This window comes from Schistocerca serialis, chromosome 2 (assembly GCF_023864345.2).
Source record: "Schistocerca serialis cubense isolate TAMUIC-IGC-003099 chromosome 2, iqSchSeri2.2, whole genome shotgun sequence".
Lineage (NCBI taxonomy): Eukaryota > Metazoa > Arthropoda > Insecta > Orthoptera > Acrididae > Schistocerca > Schistocerca serialis.
Genome location: NC_064639.1, coordinates 450,450,661 through 450,478,328, shown reverse-complemented (window position 1 = coordinate 450,478,328; position 27,668 = coordinate 450,450,661). Strand labels below are relative to the sequence as shown.

The 27,668-nt window shown below is 37.2% G+C and overlaps 1 protein-coding gene across 3 annotated transcripts in view; it reads left to right on the top strand.

The window, feature by feature from the left end:
- Positions 1-27,668, top strand: part of LOC126457328 (obscurin) — a 684,258-nt gene that overhangs the window by 295,582 nt on the left and 361,008 nt on the right. For all 3 annotated transcript variants that reach the window (XM_050093526.1, XM_050093528.1, XM_050093527.1), the window contains 6 exons: positions 1,483-1,606; positions 9,258-9,393; positions 13,357-13,532; positions 21,082-21,187; positions 21,330-21,614; positions 21,735-22,019. In XM_050093526.1, coding sequence (XP_049949483.1) covers positions 1,483-1,606; positions 9,258-9,393; positions 13,357-13,532; positions 21,082-21,187; positions 21,330-21,614; positions 21,735-22,019 — 1,112 coding nt within the window. The remainder of the gene's footprint in view (positions 1-1,482; positions 1,607-9,257; positions 9,394-13,356; positions 13,533-21,081; positions 21,188-21,329; positions 21,615-21,734; positions 22,020-27,668) is intronic.

Below are 27,668 nucleotides of genomic sequence, written 5' to 3'. Positions count from 1 at the left end.
CCTCCATGAGTCCACAACCTGTCTCCACTGCAGCGTATCACATGCGGTGTACTGACATGTCCGCTTCTCCTCTCATTATTGTGTACCAATCTCCACCTTAAAACCCCATCCTCATGACCTCGCATGCCCTCTTGTCATACATCCAGTGCTGCAACTATCACTGGTGAGAATAAATAGCCTAAGAACTCAGTGGCATGCACCAATCACCATTGGGTACAGTGTCTGTTATAACTTTACAGTGAAAATAAGTGAAATATCCATGCCTCCATTAAATTTATGTGAACGTATAAAAAATTTGAATTGGAGATCACAGACATGAGGAATATGGTCAGAGTTACCACAATTATAGAGTATTAGTACCAAGAAAGCAAACTATACAAAAGAAGTTTTGATCAATAAATATTAAACATTTAACAATAATATATATGGAATAAAGAGAGTAGTTCATTAGTTACAAAAATTGAGTATCACAGAACGAATTTAAAATTTTCAAATACAATAGAAAATATGGTTACGAAATGACAAAGCATTCATATCAAAAAATAAAAATTTAGAAAGTGAGGTCCACTCCAATAATGCTCCTGGTGCAGAATATGTAATGAATGACAAGTTTACTCTTTATGCTGCACTTGTTTCTCACTATTACTTGACAGAAAAGAAACACTGATTTCATACTAGGTATTTCAATTCAATTTTCAGTAAGGGTAGTGATTTGAAAGTTTAGGTTTGGTTGCTGTTAGTTTTTTTAATACTCAAATTTGAAAATATGTCATTTTCGTCAAGATTTTCTGATTTATCTACATTATTTCAGAGATTCTGTAGCAGAAACATTTCAGATGGCTGAATTGTTAGGAGAGTTCAGTGCATCCAGAAGTAGATAGGTGTTTAATTTTGTGTCTTTTGATGAATCTAACTTGATTTTGTTTTAAATTATTGATTTGTTTTATTCCTTTTGAAAGTGTTTTCAATGGATTGTTAGTGTAGTCTTTTCTTTCTATTGCTTAGACACCTTGTTTATGAGGTGAAAAGATGAAACTATTTAGCATTCACTTAAATGCTAGAGGAAGACAGTTTACAGAACTCTCTCTCTCACAATCACAAACACACGCACACACAAAATAAGTGATGACTTGTAGTACTAACTAAAGCCAAGTGCTTATGGGCACAAGCAAGCAGATGCAGGCAAGCCGTAGCCTGCACAACTGTTTGGCTTGACCAAGTGCTTACTGGTAAGAGTGGGCAAGTGACCTGTGTGACAGAAGAGACTGTGAATATAGTGAAGTAGGGCTGCCTGGCAGGTAGCCTATACAAGCTGTGCTTGCCTATGGGCGAGTTGACAATGACTCACAGAGCCCAAACCATATGGGGAAAAGATGGAACAGCATGCTGTATATGACGCAGCAGAGATTTATAAGCATATTATATTGATATTTTTGTTAGAATTCTTGTCTTAATGTCAGTGATTCTTGTCATTTTCTCAAGGATGAAGAGGATTCCCTGGCACTTGTTTTTCAACATGTGAAACCAGAGGATGCAGGTCTATACACATGTGTGGCCTCTACTACATCAGGAAAAATATCCTGCAGTGCTGAGCTGACTGTTCAAGGTATGTAACATACAGTATAGCCCATCTTGTAAGTAACACACTGGTTTGTTTAAACTGTTCACTTAGTGCTTGGTATGGCTTATATTGACCTAGCAAGTGAGAGAGAAGCAAACAGTTGTCATGCAGAGAGATGGTAGCTATTATGGGATGGTGATGAGAGAACTATGAAATGTACATGGCTTTTCAGTACATTTAGTTCAGTTTGGAGCTGCTGTTTAATGACTGATGATGATAACTAAAACTGAATATTAATAATGTTTTTCAGACCCAAGAGAAACCTCTGCTTACCAGCTACAGTTGGAACAACTGGAATGGGACTAACAGACTGACCTTGCGGGCTATGTAAACAACTAGACTCTACCTGGAATTAAATAACACTGAAATTTAACAATTCCTTCATACCCGAATACAGAAAAGGTCCATAGCAAATTCCTTATCATTTTTGGACTGTACTCAGCCATTTACTGAAAAGCACATAATAATTGTTCACATAACTGTTCCTGCCCCCAACAACTTCTGTTTACTGTAAATATAGTTCACCCATGCCACAGTGTCGTATATTAAGGGCAATTGTTTTGGTTATTAACTTTCTGTTTTCAGGAATTTAAACATGGACAGCTATAACTTAAAGGTATAGAATGAATTACCAACCTCAAATAATATGGGCTGTGGCATCAATAAGAGTGTTATGAGATTATACACAAGGCTTGTTGTGCCACATTCTCTACGACCTCGCAAAAACAATAACTCTACCCAAACTTGGCCAGTTAATGGGTAGCCCATCCTATGCCATAATTACAAAGTCAAAGGCCTGAATATGGAAGATTAATCTTCTGAAACTCATCAACAATGGTCATTATTAGAAGTCTTCAAATAGGAGATTTGCTTGAGAGCACCCATCCCTAGATCGAGCTGGGCAGTATCTCATGGACAAAGCCACCTGGTCTTGCACACTCGCTACTTTCTTGTTGTAACCATAACTCTGTGCCTGTATCTTGGTGATACTTCTGATATTCCTGTTTTTAGTCTTGGATGGATGGCCACAGAAGTGTTGCTATTGTTTGTCCTCCATGAGTCGGAGTCAGTGCTAAGAGACAAGTCTTTTTTCAATACTCATGTTATCAAGAGCTAAGAGATGACAGCACTGCCAAATGCCAGTGACATTGAAACTGACATTTTGAAACAAATCAAAATTTACCTTTGTAGGGTGCACAGTGGGTATTAAATAAAAATCTACACCTAAATAAATTCAAAGGAACATACCCCTATATCATCAGGCCCTTGTGGCACAGTGACTTTTCAGTTTATGCTTCCACGACAAAACAAATTGTGTAACTGGATATTTTTAGCCTTCAGAGGTTTGTTGCATTTCTGAATGGCTCAAAATATGCCGTGAGTTCTTGTCCAGAGTCACTATTTAACCATGAAGTTTTCAGTGAACCTCTTCTTTGCAAATATTTCCACAACTTGGTCATACTACTGAATCATAGATTGCATCACCATAAATAGGCTATTCCATCTACTTTCCATTTCTTGGTTCAAGCTTGGCACAAACAAATTCAAGTTGCCTATCTTCTTCATGAAGTGGACCACATCATTAACAGCAAAAATCATGGAAAAAATCATTGCAGGCTCATTTTTTGTGTAACTACCACCAAAAATGGTTTCAGAGACAGTATTCAGAACATGTGTAATGTGTGATGGCAAAATGGCAACAGTGCCTTGTATATACTAGTACCTGAGTCAGGAACAAATAAAATCTAATTAAAATGCTGAGGATTTATTTCTAAATTGCAGAATGTTTCAATAGTATGAGTTTTAATAATGAACCCAAATTTTTGTTATGAATTTCTCCAATAGTGTTCAATTTTTGTCAACAATCTGTGTAGTTATAGAGAGATAAAATGTTTTGTGAGACAGGTAGGTCAACATATCTGCTATGTGTGTGTGATGTGTCTTTTATTCATCTCATAACGTACACAATTTCAGAACATATGTATGATGTACTGGAGACATATTAGGGTTACAATTTGCTTATTTAAAATTTTGTCACACTTACAATAATACTTTATGGAGCATTTACTTACTTGGAATTTGTCAAACTTACAGTATTTACATCTACTATAACTAACATAAATTTTTATTCAATTTTAGGGATCCAACTCAAAGTATCACTTTGTTCTTCATGAAATCTTCCACAGAGTAGTAGCATTGTTCAATTAGAAAATCGTGTAACTTTGTTTTTAAAATATTCATTCATATAGCCTGGATGATGCTGGACATTGTTCTGTCTTTTGATATTGCTTGACACTACTGTAATATGTGACAAAATGTTCACAGTGTCAAGCTCCGCAAATTATAAACTGACTTCTTACATGAAGTGTGAAACAAAGAGGTCAATGGAAGAAAGTGCTGACACACAAGAGCATAGTTTTAAGCTATTGTGTTTTGTACATTTGGTTAAATCCATAAATCTTAAACTGTAGTAGACTTATTTGTCACTTTTTCTACAAATTGTTCCACCATATGTTTAGCTAAGTAATATTGTATATCCATTAGAAATTGTTGGACAGCCCCATAACTTTTTATATTTGTAACATTGTTAATACTTATATGGTTTATTGTTGTCTTCATCAAAAAGTACTTGCCAAACTTAGAAAGTGAAACTGTTATTGTAATAACCTTAAAACATTCACAATTCAGATGCAAAAAAATTGTAGCCAGGTATCATAAAATAACGTTACATTTCTTCAGAGATACATACGGCGAATAGGTAATGTATCCATGTTGCAATTTTTATTTTGGCCACCAACGTTTTCTGAAATTATGACCAACTTCCTACTTTTTATCTTCATATAGCAGACATACTTCAATAAACAACTACTTACCTCATCACTGCCTTCAGTAGCAACACTCTTGTCCTTCATGAACATAAAACTAACATCTGTAGTGTAGTCATGAATGCTCAAATTTTATATCCAAATCTTGCGCAAATAAAAGCAGGACCAGAGGAATGTTTTGGTGTGGGTAGCCTTTGTTGCAAGTCAGATTTCTGGGCTTTCTTTTGCTTTGCAACTGAATTCTTTGGGTTTCTTTCTCAAAGCTGCAGCTCTTTGCAGTTCTCAGATGCAGCTGTTTTTCTTTAAGGACCTCTGTTATTTCTCATTCAGTATGGTACTAATCAGAGTATAACGTGCAGCTCATCACAAGTCTTGCAAGTATCTGACTTTGGTGACTGAAATCAAGTATTAAATGAATGACAAAGAAACTGCCTGTATTGTCTTCACAGTCAGACTGAATGTTCCTTTCTTCACAGTACTTAACAAGCTAATCATGATATAATGCCACTGTATTCATATCACTGTTAATATACACTTTATACGAGTTTTGCTTTAGGCTATAATTTGTCTGGTATGGAGATATGTTTCAGATATAATTGTGGAAATCCTGGATTCTGTCTTCAGGAATACAATTTACATGTTTTTCATGTTTTCCACTTGTTTTAATATGGACCACCAAAAAAGATTTTCTGTACACATTCTGCATTGTCCATCTGTATTTAAATGTTAAAATTATAGGGCTTTTGCTTGTGGTAGTGTTGTGGACTGACAAGACAGCCAGTCCACAGTGACGGGTAACCGAAAGGCACGCGCTTAAACTCACGCAGGCTGGCGTGAGGTCTGAAACAGGATACGTAATGAATGCTATAAAGAAAAGTACATAGCTGCTGGAATACTTAACTTTAATCCACAATTGGTGAACATTGGTCTTGTTACTGTACATGCTTCATTAGATACATAGCAAAGGATAAATGGCGCCTTGCTAGTTCATAGCAATTGACTTAGGTGAAGGCTATGCTAACTATCGTCTCTGCAAAGGAGAGCGTAATTCTCAGTGAACCATGGCTAGCAACATCAGCTGTACAACTGGGGCGAGTGCTAGTAAGTCTCTCTAGACCTGCTATGTGGCGGCGCTCGGTCTGCAATTACTGACAGTGGCAACACGCGGGTCCGACGTATACTAGCGGACCGCGCCCGATTTAAAAGCTACCACCTATCAAGTGTGGTGTCTAGCGGTGACACCACAGTAAGATTGTGGAGGGGTTTGATCACTCCTTTCTACAGGATATGATTTTATAAAACCAATAAATATAAATTTTGTTTGTCAAAGTCAGCCAGATTCCAGTAGCAGTTAGAAATATCGTTATTTGCATTTGGCAGTTTTTCTGCACACTTCAGAAGACAGCTACACAGTTGCCTAATGGTGTGTCCAGGAACTGCTTCTCATTTATAGGTTGTATAAAGCCTGCCTTCATTTGTTTTTTGCTTCTTTCTTACTTTCTTAGTAGTACTTCTTTTCTGATGTGTTGTAGCCTATTCGATGTAGGATGTGGTGACCTGCTCCTTCCTTCTTCTCTGTTACTGGATGTAAATTTTGATTCTTTCTATAAATAAAAATGCACAATTTATTGTAGAGAACTGAAGCTGGACAAGAATATCTTTAATGTTAGGACTGAAATAATGCTAACCCTCAAATATGTTTGTAACAGGTTTTCTGTTACTAAAAAGCGAAATGAAAAAGTTACAACTTTGTAAGAATTCACTGATATATTTTGCATTAAATGTATACATTCAAATCATTAATGAATTCCCCAAAATTTTAATAAATGCTATGCCAAACCATTTGAAGTGACTGATGGAAAATATACTGCTAAGCCAAACTTTCAACAACTGATGTATTTCCACACATGTAATTAGTATTTGCATCACTGTCATCCTAAATGAATCACAGCCATAATTAATATCATTGTTAAACAACCATCTTTTTATTTGATTACAAGATTTCAACATAACTGCTATGTGTAATATGTTGGATGACACTGTTTTCATCCAAAGATGAGAACTAAAATATGACAAGACAAAACAATACATATAGTTATCAGCTCTTTCCAGCTGTAGAAACGTTATCATCATGTACTGAAATCACAAGAGATAATGTGGCCAGACTTATTTTACAAAATTGAGGGTTAGCAATTTCTTCCACTGACCCCTTAAAACCTTCCATCTGACACTGGTTTATATGCATGCAGATATTTGGCCTCCATTTCTGCATACCTTTTACTGATAGTATTAACTATGGAAGCTGGTAATGCTTTAGGACTTATATTTTGGTGTATTCTGCTAACATGTGCCATCACATGCATTGTTGTGAAACTGAATGAAGAGGAGAGCAAAGCACATGCTGCAGTACACATAATCAACATGTTTTATGTCCTGAATATTCACTAATGAAGATCTTTCCAATTACTGCTATGATCACAGTCTACCACACTAAGTACATATTCTTTGGAACCTAGTTTCATTTTTACACATCCTTTGGTCTCATGTTCTTGTGATATGAGTCTGCAGTGAGTACCTGATCAGCAATTGAGTAATTACTCAGACTGATCATTTGAACACTCAATGCCCAAACAAGCATGACAAAGTCAGACATAGTTGCTTTTCATCTGTTGGAATTTCCCAGCACATGTGCCAACCAACTGAAGTGAGCACAAATGCAAGGTGCAGACTTCTGAAGGAAAATGTGGCAAAGGCAACCTTACTGCAATTAATAATTGCTATGGTCAAGTCACAAAGAGATAAGGTTGTAACCTCTGTATGGCTTGTCTGAATGTGATGACTAACTCAGATCTGTAGTAATAACTGAAGATAATGCTAATATTTCCCTTGGTGGTATCCTAGTGGATGTGCATTGCCACTGTCTTTGTGTAACCTGGGGAAATTGTGTAAGATGTACAATTGTATCATATAAATGACTCTCATGGATGCTTGCAGAATATAGTGTTCTGTTTTGAGAGAGAGAGAGAGGGAGAGAGAGAGAGAGAGAGAGAGAGAGAGAGAGAGAGAGAGTGCAAAATTCACCGTTACCACAAAACATCCTACTTGCAAATGTTATGAAAGGGTCTAATGAATTATGTCCTCTGTTAAAACTCCTCAGAGATAATTACAGAATGACTAATAAAGTTATAGAAATGGCTTCTGCAAATTCTAGAGAAATCAAAGTTAATTCAATTTAATTCTGATATTTATTAAGTCGTAATATCACATCAAGGAACAGAACAAACAAAAAGGTGCAAAAGGCATAAAAAGCAGGCATTGTATCAGTGCTGCTGTCTGTTACATAGCAGCAGCCACATTTAAATCCATAACATACTCCAAAATTTTTTTAAAGCTCTGTGAAGCAGACATTTCTGTTCAATGCTCTGAAATAAAATCTGACACATCAAAAGATGTGAATTAGGCAAAACAACAAACTTTTTTTTCTTATTACACAAGGGTGCAGCACATGAAGATGTTACAGCCTGTTGAGAACATCATATTCAGTTTGATGTTCCAGCACTGCATGGTATCTCCAGTAATATCACACATATTTATCTCAGTTAATGACTTGACTGTTACTGCAAATCTTAAGTCACTGGTTAACACAGGAAAACTTTCAACCAAAGGTGTGAAAAATCAGAGTCATACTACAAACTTAGAGACTGACATCTGCCACTACTAGTAAATCTGATTACTTTTTTTAAAAAAATCTGAGTGACATACAAGTTGTGTGTGAAACTCATATTTATTCACTTAATGTTACTTTTATTCAAAATATGACTACAGAGCACAACTGCACAGATATTTATGAGAAATATTACCTTCAAGCTATACAGTACAACTTGGGACACAATACAGAAATGAAGTGCTGTTAGTCTTTTTTTTTTTTTTTCTACAGCAGAATTGAACATTGTGTACTGATGTGATTAAATGACCATTGCATTTTGTAACTTCGTGTACAGCTTAATAGCAACAAGTAAATTTTGCCTGATACGAGGCACTGTCAATACTGATAATTGCACACTGTGCAGAACTACTTTGAGCAGCCTAAACCCAAACAACAACTACTGCAATTACAGCCATGCAAAATGAGTTGTTATAAACAGATGAAAAGTAGTGATGGATGTTCATTTGAAAAATGAATAATGGGCCTTCACGTGGTTATGGATATGAGTCAGAACATCATAAACCAAGCAAATGCTACTACAGTGTAAATCAGTATCATAACAAATCCTTGCACTTCCCTTTTGCGGATTCTAGACTTGCATTTTCATTTATTGGTTGTAGCGTCCACTGATGCAAATATTATTTTTATAGATTGATTTTATCTCATTGTTATACAGTGTATATGTCATATGCTGTATAAATTATAATATCCAAGAAGTAACATTTCCCATTTTTCTGGAGAAACAGTCTCTGTTTGATTACAATCATCACTCTTCATAATTACATCTGTTTTTGCTAATAATTACTGTCATTGCTTTCATTCCATTTCTGACTCTCATTTGATATATCTTTCTTGGCATAGCATATTAAACACCTTAGCCCACCTTTTATTTGTCTCCTCATATGTTTCTCTCTCTAACAATTCAGATTCAACATTCAGTCGTAACTTCTCCATTTGGTCTGAGCATAGTCATAAGTATTTGCCATGACAGCTGTGTTCATGTCTGATACTTTCATTTTTATTTGTAATGTTCGTATATGCTATCATTTTCATGTATTTGAAATGTATGAAGAAAATTATATTTGCAAGCTTTCATTGTTTTTAGGTTCTGTAAACCAGCTCCTGAAGGAACCAGAAGCCCCTAAAATTGTAACTGAAACTAAAGCAACAGAAGTGAGTGTTGGTGGATCAGCTATGTTGGAACTCAAAATAAATGGCTTCCCTAAACCAGATGTAAAATGGTGAGCATGCAGCTGAGAACAAAACAGATGTACTTTTAGGCTAAAGCCATAGTTGAAAGCATACCCCATGTGCCCATTTTTAAAAATTTTTTTTCTCAATTTTCCTAATCTTATATCAGTTTATTCCCTTTCTCTTTCTTTTAGTCTCTTGACACTATTCTAAAACCATCCAGTATTTGCACTGTCATTAAGGATACCTTAAGGCTTTGAGTCATTAAAAGATTGAAAGCAGAAATGAAAACTTTATTTTAGAGGAACTGCTTCTATACAATAGCAAAAATTTATGAATACCAGTGTAAAATAGCCAAGTTAATTGTTTCCTTCTATACGCCAAGTTGTAGTTCATTGTACAGATGTAACTGTTGTATAAATAATTGTCTAAAATATCCATGTTAGTTGTTTTCTCATTATTTTATTGTTATTTTGGTTTAAAATAACATAGTAAATGGTTTTAAATCAAATAATGGAAAATCCAGGATGGAATGTAACAATATTATGAGAAGGAAAGTTGCTACTCAGCATATAGCAGAGATTATGAGTCACAGATAGGCACAACAAAAAGACTCTCACAATTATATCTTTCAGCTGTTAAGGCCTTTGTCAACAATAGCAGACATACACATGCATGCACACTCACTCATGCAAACGCAACTCACTCACACAACTGCAGTCTCAGGCAACTGAAACCACACTCCAAGCAGCAGCACCAGTGGAATGATTGGAGTGGCAACTGGCGGGCAGTAAGAAGGAGGCTCAGTCTAACATGCAGCACTTCACTGTCCGGCATCCCCACCATACTATCCCCCCTCCAGCCTCCTCTTTACCCCAACCCAGTCGCCACTCCCATCATGCACTGGTGCTGCTGCCTGCAGTGTGGTTTCAGTTGCCTGAGATTGCAGTTGTGTATGTGACTTGCGTGTGCTAGTGTGTGTGTGTGTGTGTGTGTGTGTGTGTGTGTGTGTGTGTGACAATTGTGAAAGTGTTTTTGTTGTGTGTATCTGAGTCTCAGCATCTTTGTTATATGGTGAGTAGCAACTTTCCTTCTCTTAATACTAGTAAATGGCTTCTTATATACCATGTGTTTTTAGCTGATTTATTTAATTTCAGTGTTGTAACTGTTGATTTTCTAAGTATAAGCACGATTTTTAGGTTCAATAAAAATCAAACTGGCGGAAAGAAAATCACAACATAAAAAATAAAATCAGAATGTTGAAAGCAAGCTTGCAAAGAAGCATGCGTAATCTTGTACAAGTGCTGGAATGGAATTCTGTGCCTGTTGGTGTTGGTCGGTCAATACAATATTCCCAAGAGTTAGCAGCTTTCACTCAGTTAATACTAGGCAGAAATCAAATCTGCATGTGGAATGCACTTCCTTGACTCTTGTGCAGAAAGGAGTGCAGTATTCTGCTGCATCCATTTTCAATAAGCTACCACAAGAACTCAAAATCTTAGCAGTAGCCCAAATGCTTTTAAGTCCAAACTGAAGAGTTTCCTCATGGCTCACTCCTTCTATTCTGTTGAGGAGCTCCTGGAAGAGCTAAAAAATTAAGCAAATTCCAGTGTGACATTGTTGATTTTCTTTATTTAAACTTACGACTTGTCGCCTGAATATGTTTTTTATATTTCATTTTATCTGTTTCTACTATCATGTTATAATTTCATATATTGACTCGTTCCATGACCATGTAGACTTCTTCTTAATTTGGTCCCACAGAACAATAAATAAATAAAGAAAATAAATAAACATGAGCAGTTAATACTGTTTGTGGATGTTATTGGATTTGTCTTTCAATGATATCTCTTATGTGCTCGGTTGAAGACAGATCTGATGATTGAGCAGACCAAGGCAAAATGTCGACACCCTGTACAGCGTATTGGATTCCAACAGCGGAATGTGGGCAAGCGTTATCCTGTTGCAAAACACCCCCTGGAATACTGTTCAGAAATGTTGGCACATGAGATTAATGTACCAGTTTGCAGTCTGGGTGCATGGGATAACCAAGAGAGTGCTCCTGCTGTCATACAAAATTGCAGCCCAGACCATAACTGCAGGCATAGGTCCATTGTATGTAGCATGCAGACATGTCGGTTGCAGGCTCACAACTGTCCTCCTTCTAACCAACACACGGCCATTGGTGGCACTGAACCAGAACCAGTCTTCATCAGAATACACAACAGACTTCTAGCCTGCTTTCCAATGAGCTCTCATTTAACACCAGATGGTGGTGGTTTTGGGTCAGTGGAATGCACGCTACAGGATATCTGGCTCAAAGTTGTCCTTGAAGTAACTAATTTTTAACAAGTTGTTGTGTCACTGTGCTGGTAACTACTGCTCAGATTGCTGCTGCAGATGCAGTATGATGTACAAGAGCCATATGCTAAACATTATAATTGTCCCTTTGAGTAGTACCACATGGTCATCTATAACCCAGTCTTTGTGTGACCACACATTCCCGTGACCACCACTATTAGCAATTGTGTATAGTGGCTACATTCTTGCCAAGTCTTTCTGTGACATCGCAGAAGGATCATCCAGCTTCTCACTGCCCTAATATATGACCTCGTTCAAACTCAGTGACATATTGATAATGATGTCTTTGTCACCTTAAAGGCATTATAGACTAACATCAACTCACCATGTCCGATCTCAAAGGTAACTAAAGTTCAAGACCGTTGTCGCACATATTTAGAGCAAACCTGCTTCGCATCCTCATAGTGACACTACTAGAGCCTCTCTTATGTGACTGGCACGCATTTTCGATGGATATAATCTTTCAGCTGTAGCAACACGCCTATCAACTTTCATTTATGACACAAAACTCCTTCTTGGTGTTGCAATTTTCTTTTCTGTCAGTGTATTTCATGAATATGAAACTTAATCACAGCTTCTGAATTCATTTGATGTCAGCTTTACTAGGCGGGGCTTATAGATATACAATATATTAGTGGCACACAAAAATTTGTGCTGGACTGGGACTTGAATGCAGATTTCCCATTTATCGTGACATATTTCTGTTAGTATTTTGTGGCTCTATGTGGTGCTTCATAATGAAAGCCATGAAAATACCAGTAACCATGACTTGAGACACTTACGTTATCTTCTCAGTTAAATACAGTGAATTATACTTAGCATAAATTATTTTGTTACAAAGAAATCCACATTTTAAAACACAGAATACTGTATTAAAATAAATACCAGATAAAACATACTTGTAGAGTACTGCCACATCTTTTGCAGTATGATAAGATAGTGTACTGTTTGCAGCACAGTTAGTTTTTGTGAATATCAGCCTGTTCATAAGGGCGGAGAAGGGGCTTGTTCAAGTAATGTTGCTATTTTTGAATGCCAAATCAATACCACTTTTGTACAACAAAATCATACATTTTCAGAATTTGAAGGTGCTTCTTCCATTCAGTATACATTATTACACATTACTGAGGCTACTAACTGTTGAAGAAATGGTTAGAACTTAGTTACATGAAGGCTAGACCTGGGCATTTCCAGAAGAACGTTTTTTTTGTCGCTCACACACACACACACTTTGGAGCTCATGTCCTAGATGACAATTGTTGTGAAGTCATTTCACCTCCTAGTAATAATTTTCATCTGATGTCAAATTTTACATCAATTTTATTAAATGCCTAGCCACTACTTTTGATTCTACAAGCTTAACTATAATAATAATAGATTTATTTTGTCCGTGTATAATTCAGTGAGAGGTCTATCTAGTGCAGTTATCTGATTAAATCCAAAATTAAAGAATTATCCAATACCAACCATTAATTTCCTGTGCTGTTCTGGTGTATGTTTATCAGTGACTTGTACAACACACATTTTTGATGTCGTTAGTTTTATTTAAAATTCTTAATATATGAAATGAATTTATGAAACAATATTTATTGTTTCTGTGGCAAATGTCATACTGTAAGAAACTTGCATTTTGATCACTTTGCCATATCCAGGTACAAGGACAACAAGGAAGTAACAGCAGGGGGCAGGGTTCGTTTTCTTTATGAAGATGATGAAAGTATCTCCCTTATTATTAAAGGTGTTACACCAGATGATGCTGGAAAATACAAGATAGTAGCAAAGAATGATCTGGGAGAAGATTCTGCTGAAGTAGATCTGATGGTCAAAGGTTAGTTTATACTACACATATTTTCAAATCATATGGTTTTCATATAATTCGTGATAATAATAATAAAGATTTTATTGTCTTTAGGCCATTACAGCAATTGACAACGTCAAATGAAGATACAATTTATAATACATTGTGATAAGGTATTGACTACTGAAATATTTTAGCTTATATTACAATAAATGTGCAGTGGGTCATCTGTTGGATTACTGCATTTTACAGTTGAAGAATTCATTGATATCATAGAATGGGTGGGCAATAAACCATTCATGCAGTCTTTCTTTGAATGTATGTTCAGGAAGATCCTGTATAGCATGTGGCGGCTTATTAAATAGTTTGTGCCCTGTGACTTCATAGCTATTTATTGATTTTGATAATCTGTGGTAAGTGGTGTATATGTAAGGGTTTGCAGTGAGCCTTATGTGAAGAATTTGTAATTATCCTAATGGCTTTCTTCTGCAATAATAGGATGTCATGTATATGACTGCAGTTACCCCACAAGATAATGCCATAGGATATTATACTTTGTATCTTCTGTTGTCAATTATTATTATAATAATATTCATTATTGTTATCATTATAACAAATATAATAATATGAGAGACAAAAATGATGCACTTATTTGCCAGTTGCTGAAAGAGGAACAACTGGAGTAGAGCTGATTGGAAGACTAACAGAAAAAGACATGTGCAGTTTAGTTCTCAGAAGTATCAGATGCTTCATAAGAATAAAATTCTTCATTTATACTTTCGATATGCACTTTTTGTGATAATTTCCATTTTAGATTATTGCACATGAGATACAGGTGTATACTATAAAAATTTGTTGAAGGTCATACTTAAGCCTTGGATACATTTCTAACAAATCTACCACTTTATATTACATGTTGGTCCAACTTTGGAATGCAATACATCAGTGATTGTACGTGGTATGAGTTTTGAAAGTCCTTGGTAGGTTTCTGGAGTTATGTGGCATCAGATGTTTTTTCACAGGTCACACAGTTCCCCTAAATTAAGGGCCAGTGGGTTGTGGGCTCGGAACTGATACCTGCTAGTATCCCAGATGTGTTCTACTGGACTAGGATAAAGTGAATTTGGCGGCCAAGATATTAATGCGAGTTTACTGCCATGCTTTCTGTTAACTACTGTAGCATGATTATGGCCTTGTGACATAGGCAGTTATCCTGTTGGAAGATGCCATCACTGTTGGGGAATACATCAGGAATAAAGGAGTGAAATTAGTCCACAGTAATGTTCATATAGTCTACAGATATCCTGGTGCCTTTGATTACTACCTCAGGTCCCATGGAAACCAAGGAGAACATCCACATAACATAGTACTCCCCCCACTGCCATATTCTGAGCAACTGTTTTTTGGATGTTGGCATATCCACACCCAACCATTGAACCTAGTGTAACAAGAATCTGATTCTGCCAACCAGGTGACATGTTTCCATTGATTCACATACTAATCTGAATGATCTCAAGCCTTGTGCAGTTGATGTCACTGGGACATCATGAGAATGCCTGTCAGGGGAGCCAAATTCCCCTCTTTTAAAGAATTTGGAAGAAGAGTTACTTCCATCACAAAATTTTGTGTGGCAAGCACCAAACTAGTATAAATTATTTTTGCAGTAACACTTACTTCTTTACTCTGGTCTACTTTATTAAGCTACTTCTGCAGTAATATACTCCTTTAGTAACTGTTGGAGAGCTCAATTACTATTTAATTCTTTAGTTGTTTCTAATGTAGTAATGCCTTTTTACTAAACAAGTAAGCCATTTCTGCAGACTGCTGGCATGTGCATTACATTCCCTCCCAGAAAATATTGACTTCTGGCAGACATTATTGCATCACTTATTGCATGATTTATGTTCATCACTATAATTGTAGAAGCTAAAAAGGATTATTAAATTGAATTATTAAAATTGGAAAATATAAATCCTGTCATATTAATTAATGTTAAGATCCCTGTATTATGAAAAAGAAATGTGCTATTAATGGATGAATCTGTTGTTAACCTCACCATCTAAAGCTACCAACATCCATTGTTGGTTGGTGACACTTATTAACATATGCGCCAATTTGAGATACGAGCTCGCAGCAACATGAAGGTAGCTAGGAAACGTTCAAAAAACATACCAGAAAATGAAAAAGTACGAATTGCTGAAGTAATGAAAATGTACATAACTGCTATTAAATCTAAAAAGCATGATATCAACATGCTAAAAAGGAAAAAGAATACTTGGAAAAAAAAGAAAAAAAAAGAAAAAAAGGAAAAAAAATTACACGTTGAATACAACACAGAAGCTCTTATGCAAAAATCACAAGAGCAGCTTAAAGTAATTTGGAAGGAGATGAAAACAAAAGCAAAGAAAATGAAAGCTGAATGTAATTGAGAACAATTTCAAACTGGCAGTGGAGTAGGTGAGATGAAGATCAATGATATAAGCCAAATGGTTGTTGATACGATCTCACAAGTTTTCGAAGGGATAGCAGGAGTTCACGACAATGACGCATCTGAAGATAATGTGATACTTTCAAGCAACTTTGACTATTATAACTGCTGTAGGTGGAACTTGATCCCATATTCATGAACCTCGCCCTGCATTCTTTGGTGGGGGCTTATCAGAAGATGCACCCAGCAAAAGAGGGAGACAACCTGTGGTTGTGGTGAAGAGCCGAGAGTTGTTGAAAAAAGCAGACAGGCTTCATTCCTTAAAAAATTCATTTAATATGAGAGGAATATGATGTAAAAATATTATTAATAGAAAGATGAAGAAAAATCATGGAAGAAGAGCATAACCTTAAATGGAAATTATGAGTAAGTTGAAGAACATAATGGAGCAAACTTCAGGTTCCAGTTCTTCAGCCAATGTGCTCAAGAAATGTGCGTTTTTGTGACTGAATAAGAATGTTGTGTAGAACTGCAGCAGCCACAATAACATTCCCACACTTGTTTGGTTTAAATCACATTGTTTTAGTGAGAATTTGGATACGTTTCTTTAAAACACCGAATGCTCACTCTGTTACACATCTGGTAGCAATATGGGCTCTATTGTAGCACCGTTTGGCTCCTGTGTGGGCTCAGAATACAGGCATGATAAGATGTTTTAGAGAGAATATCCACTATCTTCAACAAGCGACCCATCATGTTGTCCATTTTCGAACTCTGCAGCAACTCTACTATTGTCCCAAATATGTACATCATGCATGGAATGCGGCCAATGGCTTACCATGTTCAGAATCTTCATATTGGCATCATAGATGATTTATGTATTGATAGAAAAGAAATTCTTGCATTTTCTGTATAGTTCTGCTTGTGCTCCAGAAGGACAAAGTATGGGTATATGTACACAATCTATGGCCCCTGTGACATTTGGGAATCTACCATTTCGATGGAATTGCCTTTTGTTCTTTGATATATTTTCTTGGCTCTGTGGCATGGACACATACAGTGGCTTTAAGGCAATTAAACTTTTTATCACACTATTGAAAGTTCTTCCAGCAGTAGTACGATGGATATTAATGAGATCCCCTGCTACGATTTGATAAGTACCTGTATGAAAGATTTGCATCCACAAAGAAGTTGCAGTCTTGGAGACAAGGCACAATTCCAGTCAGAATTATGCTGCAGTAATGGCTTCAGCATACCAAGCAGCAACTCAAAATATTCCTTGCGAGATCCAAACCGCTCTTTGAAATCACTGTCACTAAACATTACAAAAGTGTCTCTTCTCTCCAGTACAACCCTCATTCTTGGGATGTTCACCTCTTCCTCCATCTCCACATATTCTTTGTAGTCCAGGTAATCCATAGAATTCAGCACTTAAAACACAGAACTCAAGAATCGCACCTTACTGTGTTACTTTACTCCTACTACTGCCTAGGAGTAAATTTTGGCTTTGTTTCCCACTTATGTTACTAACACAGTAGCATACTCTTAAATGGTTCTCTCCACCAGTAATGGAGGAAATAAATTTACTTCAGAAGTAAATGAAAAATTTACTCCTGGAGTAATTCACTCCTTTAGTTCAGTGCTATTGACTGGAAGTCACTGATTTTCTTCTCCTTAGTAACTTTCTACTTTAGTTCACTCACTCCTGATTGGTGCTCACCACCTTTTATTTAGACACCACTGTTCTTATGCTGTGTTCCATGGCTGTGAGTGGTGCACTATTGCTTGTAGACACATTGGACAGTCTGCATTGATACACCAACAAATTGGGCAACTTCACTCACAGTAAGATCATCATTACACATCAAACGCAATAGTTCCTCTCAGTGCTGCAGGGTCACATTAAACCTGGTCCAGTTCTGCACCACCTACAGTGATCATTTGCGATGTGACTAATATTTGCATGTTGAACTTATTTTGAATTTGATTTTGTTTGTGTGAAATGCATTAATCAGTTTTCTGTGTCTCTGGTCTCTGTCATGTCTCACTTCCATTTGTTGCCAGCAAACATTTTGAGTCGTTCACATTCCAGGTGCTTAAATTTGCAAAGTATCTTTACAGTAACAATGAGGATCAGGAAGTAGAGTTGGTCCACATTATTCTGTGTGTCTCCTTTTTCTGGCACAATTCTATAAAAAAATCCGTATTAAATATGATAGATGTGGATCTCAGGCATCTTCCATACAAGACTATTGTCATCATCAATTTCTATTACTGTCACCATCATCATTTCCTATGACCTTCGCCTGTGATTCTGTCTCAGTGTGGATGCTGCTGTGATGACAATCCACGTGTGTTTCTAGCCTAAGCTTGTACTGTTATACTTTGGACACAGGTTTTTATGATTTAATTTCTCCCATTTTGGTGTAGTTTATTAAGGTCTGAACTTGTTGATTTATGGAATCTATTTCTCAATTCTACAAACATTGGCTTGTATATAAGTTGCATCTTTTCCTTGTGATCAATAAGAAGATTACCAGTAATGCTCATCTCATCCATGGGGAGAAAGCAGCTCAGCAGATATTGATGTATAACATAATTTCCAGAATGAGATTTTCACTCTGCAGCGGAGTGTGCACTGATATGAAACTTCCTAGCAGATTAAAACTGTGTGCCCGACCGAGACTCGAACTCGGGACCTTTGCCTTTCGCGGGCAAGTGCTCTACCATCTGAGCTACCGAAGCACGACTCATGCTCGGTACTCACAGCTTTACTTCTGCCAGTACCTTGTCTCCTACCTTCCAAACTTTACAGAAGCTCTCCTGCGAGTTCGAGTCTTGGTCGGGCACACAGTTTTAATCTGCCAGGAAGTTTTATAACATAATTTGTTTTCCAGTTGCTATTAGAGTGGGCAGAGTGAGGGTGACAGAAACACAAACTGTGTTTAGTGTCGTATTTCATATTTAGGAGTTTCTAAAAAACCTGGCTAGATAATAAATGGAAAATAGACAACAAATCACGCCATTCAGAGCTTTTGAGTTATATCAGTGAAAATAATCAGTATTTGAAAATATAGGTGAAAAATCTGCACATCATGTGGCAGCAGGAGCAAATACATATAAAATATATGGAAATGCCTAAGCTTTCAGAGCCAGTGACTCCTTCTGGCAGAAGGTTTGAAGGGAAAGGAAGAGGGATGAAGGAATAAGACTAGCGATAAACAAAAATGAGCAACTTAGTATAACATGTTTTCATTATATGTTAATTAAAACTGAATGTAACAGTTTTAGATGTTCGTACCAATTGATTGAACTTTATGGGTTTGGTACATTAGTACTTTATCATCGTTTACATATTACATTACCTACTACGTAGAGATTTCTACTTTGTTTATGTTTCCGACATTATCTTGTTATTTGTCTAATTTGGAATGGTTGCTTATGATATAATTAATGTAGTAAGGAAATATACAAAATTGGCCATTACAGTATTGGAAACTGGATAGTGGCTAGCCCTCAATGAACTAAGAGCTGTGGTAACCATGTGTTCAAGTTGCTTTCCATTCTAACCTGTTAAGTTTCACAATGTGGCCACTAATCTTTTTTCTCTCCTCAACTTCAGTCCTTCTCTGCCCTCTTCCCCCTCTTGCCAAAGTTTGTAACTGCACCTAGTAGCTCTACCCTTTCTCCACAATGTTGCTGCATGCTCCTCCAAGCAGCACTAGACCTTGCTCCACCCCTACACCGCTATCGCTCCCCCTCCCTGCCCTAGGATCCACATATTGCTTCTCCTATAAGGTGCAGTTACTGTATGCAGTCTGGCCTCTGTGACCAGAGACATTGGTCTGGTGTGTGTGAGTACTTGTGTTTGTGTGATCACATGTTTTCTACATTAGAAAGCCTTTTGTCCAAAAGCTCAAATGCATAGCAGAATTTTTGTTGTGACTATCTGTTGGTCAACATACTACTAAGCTGAGCAGACAAATTTAGGTACAGCTTTAAATTATAATTTTTCTGTTTGTTCCAATTTTGATGAAATAAAGCATCTATGTAGCTCCAAGCTACACTCAAGTTACCTGTGGAAACCCCACGAAATTTTGTCATGAAGTTTCAGAGATTAGTATGTTCAAACAGACAGGTATGGTGGTTTTCCAGTTTTGTTATTAATATAGCAAAAACTACAATCAACTGAAAATATTGAATAATACACCAGGCCAGAATATGACATAAATATGTGTTTTAAACACCATCATGGTTTCCTTTATAAATTTATTTGTTAATAAATCCACTAATGCACCCATCTTTACACAAAATTAATTCTTAATGTAAAATATACCACCTTACTCTTTCTTCTAATATGTTTTTGGTGTAAACTATGACCTGTATCTTTTATTGTCCAGTTTCTTGATATTTAAATTTTTAAATATAATTTCGTAACATCCCCTCATGTGAATAATCTTCAAGAGAAGTAGAATCAAATTTGTATCAGTCACTCATTTCTTAACTGTTTCAAATGAAAAAGTTGGCTTTCTGTAAAACTTCTCCAACTTTGGACAAATTTCTCCCGCAGAAAAACTTTTCAAGATAGACATTTGTGGTGGCTCAAAATTCTTGTTTATCTATTTCATCAAAATGCACAATTGGAAGTAGCTATACAAACAAAACTATTTCACACATCATGTTCACACTTGACTCATGTATTGTGCACAAGACACAAACATAATGAAAGTTTTTCATTGCTCTCATATTAAATTCAGAAATAACTGAAATTTTTAATCACTCAACTGTCTGTTGGCAGCAACCCATTTGTTTTCTTTTCACTTTTTCATCAGAGGTACTGACAATGAATGTACTGGGTGCTGTTTGTTGCTTTCCTCTTTTATTATCAAGTGAGCAGTGACTCAGTGGACTGCGGTGCGATGTGGTGATTTTTATCAGTATTTAATGTTTCAAAAATAATTGATGGTGGCTTATCTTGCAGAAGCTTGTCAGGTTGATACTAGTTTCTATTTATAAACATTAAATAGGCCTAAAAGAAATTGTTACTGTGTATTCATAATTATCAAGTACATTCCTAAGTAGGGCCTAGTTATTTTTAATATGAATTGGTTTCTAATCACATACAAAAATTGTGTGAATTTTTTATTCCAGCACCACCAAAAATTAAGACCAAAATGCAGGATGCATCATGCATGACAGATCAACCATTTAAGATGACTGTTGAAGTGGAAGGAGTTCCAGAACCTGAAATCAAATGGTAAGGGAAAATAAAAGACAATTCTATTTCAGTCCTCAAAAAAATTTGTCAGTAGCAAAATCTTTAGAGAGGAACTATATTTATTTATATTTCTGCCTGCCCTGTTTCAAAAATTAAATACAATGTTACTTCTGGTTAACAGGTACAAAGATGGCCAACAAATTGTACAGACAGATCGTATAAAAATAATCAAGGAAACTTCAGAGACATACACCCTCTCCATTACAAGCACAAAATTAGAGGATTCTGGGTCCTACTCAATTGTGGCAACCAATGAAATGAGCCAGACTTCTGAATTTTGGAAATTTGTTGTCCACTCTGGCCCACAGTTCCTTAAAACAATGAACAAGTCAGTGGAAGCAAGGGAAGATGATACAATAACTTTTGAAGTCAAGGTTCAGGGTGATCCTAAACCAGATGTGAAATGGTAATCACTGTGCTCATTTATGCAATTTAATTGCTTATTTCTGTTCTAGATTTTTAGTTTACTTCCATGAACATGTGCAGATTAATGGAATGTTTTGTTATTTATTTTGTTATATTACAGGCTTAAGAATGGGGAAGAGCTCAAAGCAGATGGAAAGCACATTATAACTGAAGTTGATGGCCCAACACACACTTTAACAATCAAAGGCACTACAAGAAATGATTCAGGAACTTACAGTTGTGAAGTGATAAATGATCATGGCTGGAAAAAAGATGAAGGAGTATTAAATGTCCGTTGTGCTCCTGAATTCAAGAGAGATCTGTCTGACCTTCAAGCAAATGAAGGCGATACAAATATTGAGTTTAATGTTAAGGTTGATGCATACCCCAAGCCTAAAGTGAAATGGTAAGTTATATAATAAAATCAGTAAGATTATTATTGTTGTTGTTGTTGTGTGTGTGTTAGCTGTAAGGAGAAGATAGAATACTATGTAAATGTGAGGTATGTTTATACAAGTGGCATACAATAAGCAATGCATCATATGTTTTTCTGAAATCATGTTGGTTTTGTTCAGCTTTACAATACACTATTATTCCCCACTCTTGTGGCTGCAAAATCCTGTTTTTCAACATAATCTCCATTAAATGCTGTGGCCTTACGCCAGCTTATTGGGAGTGCCAGTATATCCGCATGGCACCATTCTACTGGCTGACATCAGAGCCAGCATCTTGCTGTATCAATAACGTCCCCATCATCCATGTATTGCTTCTTGTAGGTGCAACCTTAATTGGACCAAATGGATGGAAGTCGGAAGGTGTGAGATCTGGGCTGTAGGGTGGATGAGGAAGAACAGTCCAATGAAGTTTTATGAGTTCCTCTTGGTTGTACAGACATGTGTGAGGCATTACATTGTCACGCAAAAGGAGAAGTTCATTTGCATTTTTGTGTTGATGAACATGCTGAGTTATTTCTTCAGTCTCCTGAGGGTAGCACATGACTGTTGCACTACCAATGACAAAGTCTAGTTGTGCAGTGATGTGTTTGATTGTGACTGTTGATGACCTTGAATGAGAATGCCTGCTCGTAACAACAGTGCAGGAGTCATCTGCATGTAACAACATTGCAGGAGTCACAGATATGTGTGCCAACTTTGAAATCAGACAGGTTTGCGCGACCTTGTTGTGATTATGACAGACACCTCACAGTGCTTTTGTTTACTGCCGGGAATGCTCCTCTATTACAGATGCCACTTTGAGGGCTACATATAGTGGCACCACCAATTGGAACTTCATGAAACTGTAGGGGCTGAAGCAGGAATATTCCACAATGTCCCACAAGTTCTGTATTTTTAAACCGATATTGGACAAGACAAAAAAATATGCTGCATTACCTTTTATACATCCCCCATATTTTACAGTCAGTATAATATATTGCACCAGATAAATATTTTAAGATATGCTGTTGCTATTTATTGTTAACATTTCTTACTATTTCATATTTATGTCCCTTCCTGCATTATCTGGTTCACTAACATTTTTGTAATTGTTTCTCATTGTTTTCATATTTTCTCTTACTTTTTTTATGGCAGACCTTACACAAATCTTTGTTTGTTTGTTTTCATGCTCTCTGCTGTTCAGCCACATGGTGCATGGTGTTATTTACAGGCTATGTAATAACTCTGTTGCATAATGAGGAAGAGTATTCTTTACAAAATATCTCCTGTGTTGAATTCTACATGATTCATATGAGACTGAGTTAGTTATTAACGTCTACTTTTCAATCAATTTTGATTTCTTATGACATAACCTAAACCGTCAGGAAAGTGTCTGTATTGCCGTGTACTACTCCTGGTTAAAATGCTTCACCTTTTAGGTCCTATGTTTGCAAACACATCTAGAAGAAACCTGCCAGAAACTTGGAACAAAACACCTCACACTGCCTGAGGAAACTGTCCATCAACATTCGCAACACTGCATCCAACAAGCCATCACCTCCCCATCCCTTAGGCAACTAGCCAACCTGGCCTTCTTAGTGAAACACTGAATCTTTATTTATCTCCTATTGAAGCCCAACTATAGCCCATAATCTCACTCTTCACACCTCACAATCCCAGCCCATATTTAGTCCCAAATCTCTCATTCAGATGCCTCTTATACTACTCTTTTGAATAGCGCAATGGCCAGTCACACCCCAAATTCAGTCTAACTGCCCTTGTGAAAGACCTTCTCTCATTCACCCGTAACCTCAGTTCCACCCAACAATCAATATAATGAGCAACAATCTTTGCCTAGAACAGTTCAGGCACAAATCCCAAAGAGATTCCTGAAGAATATCAGCAAAACTTGAAAAATGTATTCAAGATGAGTTCCAAGTTACCTGTGATCTAGTGGCAGATTGATATATTGCCATCCACACTGGAGACAAAGGCTCCACTACTGTGGTACATGACTGTGGGCAGTATGTGCCATTGAGTTACATATGCCACAACATACATACAGTAACTGTTCGTAAAGACCCCTTTCTTTCCATCCAGACTGAGGTGTAGATAACCCATAAAACCCTAGGCCCTTCAAAAAGTCTCACTGGTGTTTCTGTAGAACTGCTTACTCCATCTGACCCACATCCCAATCTTCTACCACTTTCCAAAATTCAGAAAAATGATCAGCATGCCTGTTACATTGTAGCAGATGAGAACATTCCTATCAAAAGTGTGCCAGTTTTGGTAGACCATCACCTCTGACCTACCACAAACAGCCTCTCCTCCTACATAAGACAGAAACACCAAATCCCTTGACATGTATATCGAAGGCCTCTCTCAGTCTTTCTTCTCCTGCAACTACACCACAGAATTTAACCACAAGGAAATCTCTGAAAGTCTTCTTCTCTTCTCATCTTTCAGTGAACACAGCTTTTGCTTCCAAAAGACTTGGAGTCATCATCATTGTTATCATTGCATACCACCTAAACTTCAAGTGCGTCAGTTCATTATTCCATCAGTGTTGTGACTAGTAATAATCTAGCCCTGTAATGAGATTGTCTCCCTGATATCCTTCCCATATCATTAACTGTCACCTTCTGCCATTCTCTTTAATATGCTTGTCAAACTATATGACATTCCCTGACCATTATACATACACCAAGACTCCTTCCCCCTGCAGTTGTGCCTGCTATAAAACCTACCCAATTCACCAACCCGCTACAACCTAGTGCAACTCCACCAGTCAAAAATCCTGCATCATAGGAAGAAGAGCAATATGCGAAATAATATGTGTTGTTTTCAAATATACATATATCTACTGTTTTTATAGGTTTTTTTATGTTGGCATGACCACCATTAAACTGGGTATGTGAATGGACACAGAGGATCTCTCCACCTTGACATAACCAGTTTCCAGTTGCTAAGCCTGCTGTACAGCATGATTTGAGATATCACCTCATGGGCAATTTTCCAGGGCTGAGGCAATGGGATGTTGCTTTCCCACATTGCCTTGCATCCTGTCACCTTCCTGATCTTAACAACTGTTAGCAACCTCCCCCTCCCACTTTTATTTTTTTCCCTTCTCCTGTGGTTGAATTTTATTTACTTAATTGCTCTTCTGTCTCCATCCGCCACTCCCCCCTCTCCCCCCCCCCCTCTCTCTCTGCCCCCATTCATTTTCACATTTTTCACCTTGTTCTTAATTGTTTTCCATTTTTCATTTCTCTTCCTCTTTAATTTATCATTACATCTCACTCTGTCCCTCCATGACAGGTGGATTTCTTTCAAAGTGGGATTCAAGCGATCCATCCCTCCTTTTCAACCTTCTCCAATCAGTACCTTTTTCCTCCCTGATAAAGAACATGAAGGTTCCAAAACCTTGGACAGGTTTTTCTGTTTTAAGTGTGTGTATCAGCCTACTAGTGGTACTGGAATATTTGCATCCTGAAGTAAAGTGTTGTCTCTTTGTAATTTAATTATTATTATTTATTTCACATTGAGCAAACCTGTTCATATCAGTGTATTCAAATTTTTAGTGATGTGAGATTGAAGTTCTGGTAGATCTGTTGGCACAAAAACAATCTTTCTCATAACCCTATGGAAAAGCATCACAGTCATGGCACATTAATGAAACAATTTCAGTAATTTGTAATAATCCTGTGTAATTGGAATGGTAAACTCCAGAAGTCCCATAATGCTGTATGTGGTTAAGAGCTATTCAGTGGGAAGATGAGACTTAAGCTAAATACAGGGTGAATTGAAATTTGCGCACTTGGGCTTCGCACCACGACTCCTCACATTCCAGCAATAAAAAAATGTCTGTCACAAAATGTCATCCAGCGAGTACATCCTGCAGAAAAAGGGTGTTAAAGAGTGGCAATCTGGCAACACTGTAACCTCATGTATGGTAACTACTTCTGTCAGCACATATTAGTCATGCAGTACAGTTGGTGCACTGGATAGTTTTGGGTTAGCATGCAGGAGGTCGAGGGTTTGATCCTTGGTTGGGACGCATTTTTTTTATTTGCTGATTCCATTCTGACATTTCATCCTGTAATATACACTGTTTCTTAGCTCACATGTATCCTAAATTAACAACATTTTGTAATGCTGAATGTAACAAATACGTGGTTTGACAAATAAGAAATAAACAGTTGAAACAAATGGCCTGTCATATGACAGATTAACTACAAAAACAATACCAATTTTGAGATGCTACAGATGATAGCACAGTAAAATAACACAACATCTACTTGTCAATTATATTACATGTAATATGAGCACATTAGCAACCAGTGACAATAATAATGTCCAAATTAATGACTGCCTGACCGTCACAACAGAATACATTATCCTCAGAACAACAGGTTGTTCAATCCCCTGCATGTCCAAACATTGCATAACATTAGCAACCAGTGACAATAATAATGCCTATATTAATGACTGCATGACCTTCACAATAGAATACATTGTCTTCAGAACAACAGATTCTCAAAGCAACCTCCCTGCACATCCAGACATTGTGCAACTTGCCGAATCATACAGCTCTGGACTCTTCACAGCAAAGCCATGCCCACAGTAACAAGAGCAGCACAAACACATGCTATCAGTTCTTCCACATTCATCGGCAGAGTAGAGTAGACATGCTCCTTCAGGTGTCCCCATAGGAAGAAATCCAGGGGATTTAGGTCAGGTGAACGCAGTGGCCATACAACTGGACCTCCATGTCTGAGCCATTTCCCTGGAAATGTTCTGTCCAAATACTGTCGCACATTAATTCCAGAGTGTGGAGATGCACCATCATGTTGGAACCATACCCTCTGCCAAACATGTAGTGCAACATTTCGCATCAAGCAAATAGTTTGAGAGGAATGCATGATACCTTCATAGAGTCAACTTGTCAGGCAACATGTAGGGGCCCAAGCACCTGTCGCCAAATATTCCGGGACAGACGTTGATACCAAAGTGAACTTGATATCCATGGTTGTAGGTGTTGTCCAGGTTAACCTCACACCAGTGGTGGGCATGGTGCATACTGAAGACATCCTCACAAGTGAATGCTGCTTCATCCAACCATATTACAGTGTCCACAAAATCATTATTGGCTTCCTGTTGTTGTTGGAACCATTCACAGATTTGCATCCACTGATGGCAATCTGCAGTATGCAGGTGTTGCGTGAAAGCATGATGAGAGGGGTGGAGCCCATGCTCTTGCAGCGTGTTAACGACTGTGCGTTTTGAGACAAGTAGCTACCTTGCTATGGTACTTGTACTTTCTGAGGTTCTTGGTGTATAATCTCCAGAGTAGCTTCCACAGTAGCTGAAGTACGGCAAGTCTGTGGACAACCTCTGCCACGTCATGGTGGAAGGAGAGAACATGATTCCCAAAGCTGCAGCTCCAGATGACAAAACACATTTGTATGTGGATTGCGTCAACAAGGATATCTAGCAGCAGATTCATGAGCGGCAACACCAACCTGGGTATTAGATGCACCAGGGACCAGAAGCATATCCACATATTCATCATTTGTGTATGCCATTTGTCTGCCACATTGGTTTAGAGGTTTACAATGAGA